The following is a 13,311-nucleotide window of genomic DNA, read 5'->3' on the forward strand; positions in this document are numbered from 1 at the left end:
TTGAATAAGTTGACCGTTAGCTAAAATTGAACTGTCCTGCTATTTCTATGAGCTTTGATGGAACAACAGAAGGGAAAAAATGAGCTGGTCTTCACACATGGGTGTCACCTACAGCTCTATAATGCAAAATTTCCTTAGAGAATCTTTTTATCTAACCTTTCAGCTCTGAAGAATATCTTCTCTTATTTTCAGAGACGGAATCAAAAATGCTATTTAGAAATAATAGCGCAGCTCCCAGGAAGGAGGCATTGCTTGTAACTGTCATTTAAAATTGCCATTGAAAAGCTGGATAACTGAGATAACACACAACAGAAAGGAGACACACTGGCCTAGTCACTTTGCTCTTTGTTATGATGAATAGAGCAATATAGAAGGTTACATTATGTTTTTTTCAAATAGAGCTTGGGTTTTTTTTGGTGGGGGGGAGGGTGGCTTGGTTTTGCTTTTCCTCTGGTTCATTCCAAAAGAATATCCTAGTTAGTTCCAGTTAGATGGTGGGTAGAGTGAGAGAAATAATCACAGTATGTATCTTGCTTGTGTCCTGCACAACTCAAAGCCAAAAGCCAAAACCAAAGCAAAAACCAAAGAAGAAGTATCAGAAGTTGAGCTGACATCACCATCTAGAGTAGCAACAAACTGAAAGGATAACAGGCAGAAATTGGAACACAGGAAGTTCCATACTAAAGTGAGAAAGAACTTCTTAAATGTCATAGTGACAGAGCACTGGAACAGGCTGCCTAGAGAAGTTGTAGAGTCTCCTTCTCTGAAGATACTGAAGGCCTGCCTGGATGCCTACCAGTGTGCTTGGACTCAATGATCTCTAGAGGTACAGACTCACCTATAGGGGTTGGTAGGTGAGTAATTTAGCTTAAAAACTAATACACTTGTCATTAAAGCTTAAAGACCAAAAATAAATGCCAGAAACCTCATCCCACTTTTACATCAGATAGGAAGAGAGACAAACTTTGCCTTGCTAAATAGTCACTACCAGAAAACCCCATACATACTTACCATCACTGTAATCAATGGGTGCATAAGCTCCTAGGAAAAGGGAAGCTGCAAAACTGCTAACTAAAGAGATCCTCTGAAAGAAAAAAACAGTGAGATAGTGATTCTCATCAGTACTGACTTCAAAGAAAGAAAATAACTTAAGTAATTGGAAGCAGCAGATGTTAATGGATGCTTAATGTTAGGGAGAATACACTTAAAAGTACACCTCCAAGGATTATTCAGTTCTATATTCCTGTTGAAGCAACATGGCAGACATCAGTTTAAAGGTAACCCTATGATAAAAGCTGTTAATAGTTTTGCATTCTGAAACATGCAAAATACACCAAGTATATTAGCATATCTATGTTATCATGAATTAATTCACAACTGAGGTATATTCTAGATCTCACTTCAAGGAAAAACATAAGAAAAAACAACAACTGGATGATCGGGGAAACAGCCACACACACTGGTCAACCTGGAGTGCAGGTCTGCAAGGCAAGGCTCTGACAACACCTCCATCTGAACTCTTACCATGCCAGCAGAGATGACAGATCTCCTAGGATTTACTTCCAGGAATTGGTAATCTGAACTAAATCAGTATCCGCTGCTCTCCCTCAGGTTATGTTCCAACAGCGCATTAGATGCTGCAGGGCTTCTAGCACCAGCTCTAAAATGCCCTGGTCACATAACACAAAACACTGATGCAACATGAACTCACTTCCATTTCAAGTCTGCTACAGGAACTACGAAGTTAATCAGCTACTGCTGAGCTTTCGGTAGGATCAAGTATTATCTGCCCCCAGAAACTGGCATAAGAGCTAACAAATTCCTTATTGTGCTCTCTAATTCAAAAGAGTTACAATTGTCACCCAACAACTAATCAGAATCAAATCTCTATGAGCCAGCAGTGACAGGGTTTTGTTATTAATGACCATGAAACCACTGCTTCGCATGGCATTCAGGGATGTACTATAGCCAGAGTTCAAAAATGTACTTATAGTGGCCAGGAAACTTAATGATGCACTTGCTCTTCATGCATCTCTCCCCAGGAATATATCACATTGTGCTTAGATAACAAAGGCCTACCTTCTGTGGTGCCCCAATGGGCACAAGCTGCCTGAAATGGAAGGAAAAGGATGAAGTTAAACTGTGAATCAGCTAGTTTATCAAGCTGACCTAGAGGAGGAAAGATATCCACCTTCCACATGCTGCTGAAACTATCAAGCTGCTAAGTGTTTCTTGTGGGTTCCTAAGAGCACAGACAATTGTGCTAGAACATAGCTTCTTGCACATCCTTTGCTGCCAAAAAGGTGGCATCAGTAACACCAGCCTTTTGTCTTAGCTTAGTCTGAGCACTTCTAGTTCCCAGGAACTCACCCCCCACCCTGCCCCTGCCATTAATGCATCTTTCTCCAAACTTATTCTTAAGCTTACCATCAACTTGCATTAGTCCCGTTTCGTTCCAGCCTTTACCAGCATAAAAAATTATATAATGAAACAAAAAGAAAAAAAAAAAAAAAATAGGCAGCAAAATTTGCAATTCACTTCCCCACAAAATTAAATATTTCATGCAGGAATAAGATTTTTAAAAATTATGATCAATGCTAACAAGAACTGCAGTAATGTAAAAGTACAAGCAGTCTGACTTCATAGGTCAAGATGTACGGCATTCTCAACTCACAGGACACGAACTTCTCCCTTGTTTATATCACATCTGCATGGAAGTTTCACCTTGTTTCAAACTATTTTAGTCACAGCCAGATGCAGACTTAACAAATTGAGGTATAGGAATTTATATAGATTTCTAAAAATTTAAAAAAAAAAAATCAGGAGGAAACTAAACAATGTGTTTCATTCGTAATAACAACCAAAGTTGTTTCCTGCAAGGGAAAAATTTCTGAAAAAACATCTAGAATTGACTGCAGTTGTTTCCTATGCATATCTGCATGGCTGCCAGCTTTGTATGGCAGAACAACTACACTTCTGGATGCATACAGCCAGTTGTCACTATTAAAATTTCATCTATGTGCTTAGCTGACCACTCATATTTGAACTGTTATATATACCAGCCTATTGGCACTCAAATAAAAGCCTGTAATAAAACTTACTCCACAAAAGCTAGGATCCAATGGAGCCCACTGTGTTACACCAGCATTCAGGAATTGATGCCCGATTTGTGTTTATCTAATGACTAACAAATCCACAAAAAGTAAAATAAAGAAAAAGTCACAGAATTTTATCTTAAAGCAAGCACAGAAGTAAAAATACTTTTAGGGGAGGAAAAAAAAAAAAAAAAAGGTGACATCACAAAATTCCACTTAAAAAGATTTTCAACTGTGATTTCCAATAAGTACAAGTTGAAGTTGAGCCAACCTCAGTTTGTGCGTAGACCTCAGGATTCTGGTTGTAAATCTTCGCTATCTGGTTTCCTGTAAAACGCTGAGAAAGAAATGCAAATGCTTAGAAACACAAACCTTAAATGGAGTCAATAATCATTAACTCTGTGTAATGAGTTCAGTACATTGCACTTTGGATATTTAATTTGTCTGATGCATGATGAAAGTCAGTGCACAGCAGGCAATCTGCACTAAACAGGCTATAACACATGGTCTCATTATGAGAATTTTGCTCACCTTTAAAAAAAATCTGAGAAAAAAAAACATTACTATACATAATTTAAATTTCAGAAGTGACGGTTCAGTGGAATGAATCACTCTTATTATGTGCTCAGGAATTAACACTATTGAAATGCTGCCTTCACCTTCTTAAAAAGGTTTAGGCTATCCAACCTGCGTGCCTCTCTGTGAGGAAGGTAAGTGGGAACAGGCAGGAAGTTTTATACTTAAAGAAGCAACATCAGTACAAGATATTAACAGTTTTGAGAAGAACTATTTTTCCTTCATATATTATATCAAATAACTAAAAACCCCATAATACTGATCTTCCAAAACCTTAACCTTTAGTAAGTTAAAAATAAACCGTTAGTAGTATATAAAATCTGATTTCAAACACTGGCTATAAACCTTTCATGATTCAAAACCAGAATGGGAATTCTGGGAGGTTAGAGCCTTACTTTACTGAACTAACAGCGAGAGCAGACAGGTGCAAAGATGCCTGCAGGGCAGCCCCACTCCCATTCCATAACTCTTTGTCGTGGTTGTAAGAGAGGGAAGTGCTGGGAAGATGAGATGAGTGACAGAGCACTCCCTGATAGAGTCCCAAACTTCTGAAGCTCACTTTTCTTAGGTTAACACAGCTGCTTGTTAGCCTTCATGGAACATCAAAAGGGCAATCTAAATTACAGAAGTAGCCTAGAGCAGTGATCCCAAAACACTGAGTCATTAACCCCAAGTAAATCTGTAACACAAAGTGAATTGTGATCCCAATGGAAACCTGGCTGCACAGGAGCTCCCAGCAGAGAGCTGGACCCTGAGACCGTAAGTACGGACACTGAACACCACATCTGGGGACCCACAGGCCAAGAGCAACAGCTTAATCCAACTTACTCCTGCACTGCTTCCTGAAGTAAAATTTCCAGTGTTTTGCCTAATTTTACTTGAGAATTTCCACAGAATAGGATTTCCACGTCTTTCTTCATGAGCTTACTGCAAAGCATAATATCACTGGAGTTTCTTTAGAAACACTGAATAAAACTGCCTCTTTTATAATTAACGGCTGATCATTATCTGCTGTGATGTGATAGAGTTGGTTTTGGTCACAAGACTCTGCTGAGGACTTTCTTGTCATGCTTCTTACCTCATAGGCTCGAGAACCAGTGATATTTGCTAAGCGCTGTGCTCCTCCCACAGCATTCTCCAGAGCGCTGCACTGCGAAGCTGTGCTAGAATCCATCCAGATGGGGCTGTTACTGACAGCAAAACAAGCCTGGAACAAACAGTATTCTTTAACAATAACACCTCATCTCTAAGAAGTCCCTACTGAAACAATAACAACACAGCAGACAGAGGAGTCAGCTCACAGGTCAGTTCTCTGATGTCCTCTCAGTAACTAAAGGAAAACAGTATTGGTCAGTATGTCAGCCAGTGGTGGAAAGCCTAACCCTGATGTCACACCTGAGGGAAGCAGCAGGCTTTATCTGCTGGTGCATCACACATACCCTGCAGCTGAATGTACTGCAGCAACATATCTGTACATTCCTTTGGAGGCCAAAGCCCCAGGATGTTTTATACAAGCTCAGACTCACTTTGACAAGCTTCTTCCCTCAACACTTAGATGATCTTTCTAGAGCTCTTCTAACAGATTTCTCTTCACTGACTGGCATAATAGTTAAGCAAAACAATGAGGCTTACCACATCACCAGACAGCATTTTCATTCCCTTTCCAAGATTTCTGCATGAGGTATCTCCAAAATTAATCATTTAATAGATCAGCTTACACACATGCCTCTCCTTCAGTATTCAAGTGTTGTTACTGCTCCGAGATTCACAGAATACCCCAAGTTGAAAGAAACTCACATGGGTCATTGAGTCCACCTCCCAGCTCCACACAGACCAAGCAAAATCCAAACCTGTATCTGAGAGCAGCGTCCAAAGGCTCCGTGAGCGCTGGCAGCTCAAGGTTGTGCCCACTGCTCTGAGCGAAGAACATTTTCCTGACACAAGCCCTTCCCTCTCATGGCAGGCCGTGTTGGGCCTGATTCACCCCAGGACACGGCTGCATATTGAACTACAGAAAGGACTTCAAAAGGAAAGCTGTTTTCTCCCTATTTTTCAAATACTAATCTGTCAAGTCGACGTGCAAAATATATCAAACCCCTCACTCCAAAAAAGTACTGAGGTTCAACAAAGTATTTGGTAGGAGATTCTGTCCACTTTATCATTTCAGAGCTAAGTGTAAATTTTTTTTTTTTTAATATTTTCTAATGAAAACTCAAGCACTGCAGGGAACTCTGGTGCAATAATATTCTTTACCATTTTTTCTTTTAATACGGGTTAAAAAACCTACAACATTTACAGGTTGTTTACAAAAATGTTATGTTTAAAGAACAAACAGGCTCTAGCTCTGACATTAAAAGATTCTGGGATGCCTACTGGCACCAATAAGCTTTTAAAACAGTAAATACTTTCACTCAAGAGAACAGGAAATGCCAGGAGCTCTGGAGCTGAAGGAATAACCAGTACATTTCAATTTACACTGCAGGAAAATGCAACCAGAGAAAACACTTGCAGGGGAAAAAAAAAGAAAAAGCAATGCATGAAGACCAGGAAAAGGCCAGTGTAGCTCTCCTTTCAAAGTTCTTGTGTGAACATTACCTTCAGTGACTGATGTAAAGGCAGCTCGGGTGATGCATTCTTTAAGATCTGGATGCTTCCCTTCTTCCAATATACACTTCCATGTTGCTGTAAGAAGTGCAAAAATACAAGTTGGAGATAGTCCCCCAGGATATGAACTTTGCAGCTTGATCTGAATTTGAAGCTCTTAGGGACAGAGAACTCTCTCCAAACTACAAGAAAGAAAATGTACCTTCTCAAACCAAGTGCCTCATATTAAAGGACTATTTGAGACTGAGCAAACCAGAAAACATAGGAGTTGAGACAAATATGACCTTAAACTACAGCAACTTTTAGTGGAAGCTGTTATCACACTACTAGCCCATGCCATTAGCTGTTTTTTTGAGGGCTCTTCCAGCTGTAGCCAGAGCTGCACAGACAATTTGTTCCTGGCTCTACCTGCACAGACCCCAGGTCCCGCAGTCACGTGCCCACCCCAGCCACTGCTAACCAACTGCATAATACTGAATAAGCTGCTTAACCTCCAACTCTCAGAAGCCTTTCTAATGTCAGACAACTCTAGCTGTTCATATTTAGATCACCCAAAGCAAACTATAAGGCACCATTCAGTGTTCCACTAATGATGAACCTCCCAGGCCCACAGTTCTTGACCCACGTTATGATCCAGATTGTATCAACGTTTCTGTTCCAGTTCTGCCGACAACTGAGACCAAAAGCTGGCACGCTGGTACGCCTCTGCTATCTGAATGGCAATACAGAGACAAGATTCTTAAGAGAAAAGGAAGAATGGCAATGTGAGTTGGAAAGTGGCAGTTAAAAGAAATCTACTCTACCTGAAAGAATCTGAATGTAGCGACCCCAAGTTATAGAAGCACAGTGGTTTTAATTCGAAGAAAGAAGTTGAAGCAAAGGGAACAGTGGCAGTTTGGAAAACCAATTCCTACTTCTGCTTGAAAGAGCTGCACTTTCCTTCCAGTCTCTAACTTCTATTCCACTAAGGAATTCCTAACAAAGCCTTGATGCAGGTTATTATTTTCATACACTTTGTTCCAGCAAATAATACATGGAGATCAAAGCAACAATTTAGATTAATTAGCCCCAGATCTACTTAATGAATAACCTAGCTCTCATGTGTCAGAATTAGCTATGACTTTGCTGGTTTCTTCACTTTGAATACAATTTTAAAATCTGTGAAAGGTGCAAAAGCTTCCTTGTTTCACTACCAAAGTATTAGGAGACAAGCAAATTAACTAATTATCAGGATGGGTTTATTAATCTGAAAAAAATAAACTAAAAACGGCAGAACAAATCATGGCAAAGGCAGAATATTTGTCCTCACTGCATCAAAGGCAAATCTCTGCCCTAATCAATAAAAACCGTGCTCAACAAGACCTTACTATGCCTTCAGCAACCTCAGCTAATCATTTTCTTTTTTCTATCCTGTTTCTACAAGCACCTAGATATGCACAAAGTTATCCCAGCCACTTCAGATCTGCGTACATAATTGAAACAACAGGAAGCCAGCTATTTATGCACTGTACAGTGCACTTGTTTAGATCAGTAAGTCTCACCCTCCACTCCCATTACCTTCTGTAGATTGCTCCATATGTTTCAGGTTTTAGGCTCCCTTGAGTAACACATCTTTTAATGGCTGCTTAATATGGAAGATTTGATATTACTTGATGTCTTTAAGATCTACCATAACACGGAATGGTTTTAAACTGAGACAGGGGAGGTTTAGGTTGGATATTAGGAGGAAGTTTTTCACACAGAGGGTGGTGAGGCACTGGCACAGGTTGCCCAAGGAGGCTGTGGATGCCCCATCCCTGCAGGCATTCAAGGCCAGGCTGGATGTGGCTCTGGGCAGCCTGGTCTGCTGGTTGGTGACCCTGCACACAGCAGGGGGGTGAAAGTAGATGATCACTGTGGTCCTTTTCAAACCAGGCCATTCTGTGATCCTATGATATAACTATTGAAAGGAAATATATGACTAGATAGTATGCCTTCATTAGAGTTTACGTTAAGAGTGATTTCTCTTTTTATGAACTAACCTGGCCAGCACCAGACAAAGCTCTGACTTGAGAGAAGTTAAATCCTGAAGACTTCATCTTCTCCAAAATCATATCCAGAGCCTACAAGAACAAACAGAATCAAGAACGACAGTAACGAGATACCAAATTATGCATACTCACAGGCCTTGGGATTAAAGAGTAAACTCATGTCATCACTAGTAAGAGTTCATTGGCAGGTAATGAAAAATTAGCTAATGACAAATTAGCTAATGACTATGGATTTCAAGAAGCCGCATACATTAATTTACTAAGTAAGAGTCCATAAAAGGAAAGTTGAATCACAAAGAGGAAAAAAAAAATATTTAAACTAGCTGAATCACAAAGAACCATTCTTTGAAATCTAAATAAAAGGAAGATCTAATAAATTCCAATTCATTTAAAAGCAACTATTAAGAGAGCCAGTTACAAAACACAATTAACTTTTTCCGTTCTTACTTTTGGAAATCTATGACATTTTTAATGGTGTGCAACCTACAAGTCATCCTACAGGATGCTAAAAGGCAACCTCATTATCACCAACTCCAGCATCTGCTGAAAGTACATTTTTGCACTGAAGTACCTAGGTTACTTTCGCTCTATTTTACTAAAATTTAAAACCAGAAAATCTGTTTTTATTTAAGCTGATTCAGATCTGCATTTCTCAGACTTTCTTGATAGATGGACCACCATAATGCTTCAAAATTTCCCAAGAAACCATTATCATATACTAATTTAATAAATAAACTGTTTATTATGTTTCTACAGACCACCTGCAACCAATTTACCAAATCTTCTTGTATTATCAGACAGAACTGCTGTTGATCACCAACTGGGAATTCTGTGACCTTTTAAATGTCTTTAACTATTCAAATCACAACAGCACCATGCGAGAGCAAGAGTTGCAGAAACTGCTTTCAAAACAGCAGACAGTGTTATCTGTATTTCAAAATAAATGCCAGTCAAGATGACTGGGAATTACTAAATAAATTGCTCTTCAACCACTTGCCATTTGAGACACGAATCAGTTAGCAAAGTTCATTCTAAAGAGACAGTGCAACCTGGATGCTGCACAACCACAGTAAAGCTAGGCAAAGCTTCTTATAACAGAAAGGAAGCTGAACCACATACTACAAATACTCCCAGAAGGCTGACATAACAGCTTGTCCATACCTTGACCCACATTAGCACAGGAGAAGTGACTGTCAGTCGGTCACTGTGAACGTGGGCTCCACCTTGAGTCCTAGAAATGGAAAAATGGTATTTTCTTCATAAATTCAGTACATTTTTCCCCATCAAGCAAAGTTTTTCAAGTTTATTAAAACTAAAGAGAGCTTGCAGTGTTGTCTGGGGTTTTTGTTTTTTTGTTAGGAGCAAAGAAAAGATCAGAGTTTGAAAGCTGAAAAAGGCCAGCTCTTAGGAAACAGCATTAGAGAGAGACCCAATGCCAAAGCAAATAAATTGCAAGGAAGGACTTTTGTCCTGGTGTAAGATCTGTGATAGACTCTAGTGCTGATGCTGCTCATTGGCTCCATACAAGTAACAGTTATCTTTAAGTTTCCTAACTGTCACCATTAGTGACTTAAATCTAGAAGATGAAACTCAGTTTTTTGCTGTAAGCAAATGTACTTTACTGACACTTATGACCATAGCGGATGGAATTTGTAAATTCTTATCTATAAATCAGAATTTATACATTCTAATGTGACATTGAGAGTCACTGAACCTGTCTTCAAAAGCCTTTTAGAAGTTCCTCTCATGCAATTTATTCACTGTTATCACAGCATTCCATCCTGACACAGAGGCAGTGCTTACTTCTGTGTCCAAAAAGAAACAGCCACCTGTTAACAGCAAAAGTCCCAGATGAGAAAATACACATTGGTTAGTTTACACGTAATGCCTTAGGGTGAGAGGGTCTTTTTATTTCCTCTTTCTCCTCTGGGGAATTCTTGCCATATTTACATATCAAGCAAGGTAAGGGCACAAACTTCACTTGTGAAGTACAAAACACAAATGCAGCATAACTGCTTCCATACCTCTACACATACCAACAAGAGCAAAGCAGGCAACAGACCTGTCTCAATAGTCAAAGTTCTAAACGAGATTATCCAAGTAAAATACAAAAAAAAACTTACTTAAATTCTGAAAGGTCTTTATCAAAATTAACATTATCCTCATAAATGACTCTCAGATGTTCATCAATAGCAATGACTTTCAGCTAGAAGAAATAAAACAGGATGTTAACAAAAACCGTCCAGCAACATAATTAGATAGCACTGGTAATTCATTTATAGTAACTCAATTCTCACAGATAAAAAGGGAAAGAAGATCACCCCAATCCATACAAATGACTATAAGTACGGACACAATTTTACATGAAACAAGTCATTGTGTGAATTTACAGCATGTCAGTTATCCAGCAATGTGTGTATTTGCTTGCATTTTCCCCTACACTTTCTCTCTCTCTTTAATTACACCAAAATAAGGTGCAAGCTAAAAGAAAAAACAGTAAATGAGATACCCATTCCCAGCTTGCACCACAGTAACCAATCCATCCAAGGAATACAGTATCTTAGGTTAAACACGTTGTATTTTCTGTGTGTTTTTCTTAATAGCCTCATCTTCAGTGATAGGGCTGGAGCACGTCCCCTTGAAGACACGATGGGGGAGCTGGGCTTGTTCAGCCTGGAGGCTGCGGGGTGACCTCACTGCAGCCTTTCAATACCTAAAAGGAGCCTATAAGCAGAAATGGAGTCAACTCCTCTAAAGGGTAGATAAAGGCAGGACAAGGGGAAATGCTTTTAAGTTGAAGGAGGGAAAATTTAGGTTGGATATCAGGGAGATCTTTACTATGAGAGCGGGGAGGTGCTGGAGCAGGCTGTCCAGAAAGGAGGATAAGGATGCCCCATCCCTGGAAGTGTTCAAGGCCAGGTTGGATGGGGCACTGGGACAGTGTTAAATATGTAGGTTGGTCACCCTCCCTCTGTTTGGGGGGGTTAGAGATTCATAATCCTTGAGGTCCCTTCTAACCCAAGCCATTCTGTGATCCCTTAATTCTGCAAGATTATCCAAGAACTTTGCAGACCTTTAGAACACTTTGAGGATCTTCCCTCAACCCCTAAACAGGGAGTAAGCTGATCTCTACCAGGCAAAGCTCAGAAGACACTACACAGCTGCACACTTAGCTTCTGCAGCCAATGGAAAGCAACATCCCAATCTCAAGTCCATCACACTGAGCTTTCTTGCAAGCACTGGCTAGGTGCACAGACTTTCCCACTCTAGCTTTTGTCAAGTTTAACTAGTGATGAAGAAAAAAATTAACAGCCTCAAATAAAAAGCAAGAATGTAGTTCATGTCCTGCATTTTAACAAAGGAAAGAACGCAAGCTGCTGCTAAACGAACAGACTGAAAAATAACTACAAGGATCGTCATCTCAAAGAGCTGTATTCAAGTAACAAAGCCATTGCATTTGGGGGGGGTTATTTAATTTTAGCCATATTAATGTAGGGCCTCATTTATGCACTACCACCACTCATTACCAAGTTGGTGCACTGTGCTAGCCTTAACATGGCTCTGATCAGCTGCAGCTTAATTGGCTTTCTGCTTGCTATGTTCTCCCTTAAAAATAATCAACTTAATACGAGTAACCTGCATATGCCTCTTCAGCACAGCCATAACGAAGTGACTTACTTGCATACCTGCTAATTAAACAAATTTGGGCAGTGTGGTTGACACCAGACTATGCTGACAATTCCAAAATTGAGGAATTCCAGAATTCCCAGCAATTGTAAAACCCTCAGCATTAAAGCGCACAGTTCTACCAACACTGATTTGGCCACATGGGCCAAAGGACAAGAGGCAGAGGAATGCAGCCCGGTTCGGGCGTGCAGCTTCAGACAAACAGCAGCAGCACATCGCTAGAAGAGGTGGCCCAACAACCTTACGCAGGCAGATGGAGGCGTGCAGAAGGCTGGGCGGATATACAGCAGCCTGTGCTCTACAGCCAGCAAGAGGCAGTGTTCCCAACTCGGGAAGAGGAAGCGCCGAATTCCCGGGGAGCAGCACGGCACGGCCCGTTAAGCGCGAGCAGCCGGCTCCAGCCCACAGGAAGCAGCGGCGGAGCCGCATAAGGAAGGAGGAAACCTGCGGTACCTGCTGCGTGCTGAAATCCCATCCCAAGAAGCAGGGGGCGGCCATGTCGAACCCCGCCGGACAGGGAAGCGGCGGCCTTAAGCCCGGCCTTCCCCCGGAACGGAGCTCCGCACCGCAGCGGCTGCTTAAAGGTGAACCCGAGTTAATGAGTGTTCGGCTGCGGCTGGGCGAGCAGCGTCAGGTTCTGTGAGTCTGCAATCAGGGAAGGTCCAGCTGGACGAAGCTGAAGCACCGATCTGTCTGAAAGCGAAGGCGTGTCGAATGGTCACCCGGTTTGTAGTAACGCTTCTTTAAATCACAGGATTGCAGCGGTTGGTGCTGCTGAGATTCCTCTGTCCACGAAGAGATCGGGCTGGGTGGATCTTACTGCATGTTTCCTGTAAATAAGGACAGATATGGAATTGGAAGGCTTGAAACGCTCCTGTTTTCAATGTACAGTTGCTCACAAAAAAAATAAATAAAAATAAAAAATTGAAGTCACAGAATCACACACAGGCCTGTGTTGAAAAGGACCGCAGTGATCATCTCGTTTGAACCCTCCTGCGATGTGCAGGTCCACCAACCACCAGACCAGGCTGCCCAGGAAGTCAGCCCTAAAGAAAGCCACAGGAACGATGAATCGCTTCGGAAAGAGACAGCTGTGCAACTTTCAAAAGAAGGTGTTAGAACTGAAAAAGGAAGCTTTTTCAGGGAAAGTACTGAAAAAGGATTAATAAATTATATAAAGCAGTCTTACATCGTGAGAATGTAAGAATCAATTCCGTCCTTCAGCAATGAGATCGTCCAGTGGTCAGACTGCTGTGTGAAATGCTTGGCTTTAAACAGCACAGAAAAGTTACAGGATTGGGATAACAGCCCTAGTGTTA

General features: G+C 40.9%; 1 protein-coding gene across 2 annotated transcripts in view; it reads right to left on the reverse strand.

Annotated features, from left to right (window-relative positions):
• Positions 1–12,555, reverse strand: part of XYLB (xylulokinase) — an 80,634-nt gene extending 68,079 nt beyond the window's left edge. For both annotated transcript variants that reach the window (XM_052693172.1, XM_052693173.1), the window contains exons 1-8: positions 12,446–12,555; positions 10,429–10,511; positions 9,467–9,536; positions 8,297–8,377; positions 6,267–6,353; positions 4,750–4,878; positions 3,367–3,432; positions 1,012–1,084 (exon numbers count right to left, since the gene is read on the reverse strand). In XM_052693172.1, coding sequence (XP_052549132.1) covers positions 1,012–1,084; positions 3,367–3,432; positions 4,750–4,878; positions 6,267–6,353; positions 8,297–8,377; positions 9,467–9,536; positions 10,429–10,511; positions 12,446–12,490 — 634 coding nt within the window. In that variant the 5' untranslated portion in view covers positions 12,491–12,555. The remainder of the gene's footprint in view (positions 1–1,011; positions 1,085–3,366; positions 3,433–4,749; positions 4,879–6,266; positions 6,354–8,296; positions 8,378–9,466; positions 9,537–10,428; positions 10,512–12,445) is intronic.
• Positions 12,556–13,311: the final 756 nt, after the last annotated feature.

Source organism: Tympanuchus pallidicinctus, unplaced genomic scaffold, assembly GCF_026119805.1.
Source record: "Tympanuchus pallidicinctus isolate F22 unplaced genomic scaffold, pur_lepc_1.0 scaffold3, whole genome shotgun sequence".
In the NCBI taxonomy this organism is placed as follows: domain Eukaryota; kingdom Metazoa; phylum Chordata; class Aves; order Galliformes; family Phasianidae; genus Tympanuchus; species Tympanuchus pallidicinctus.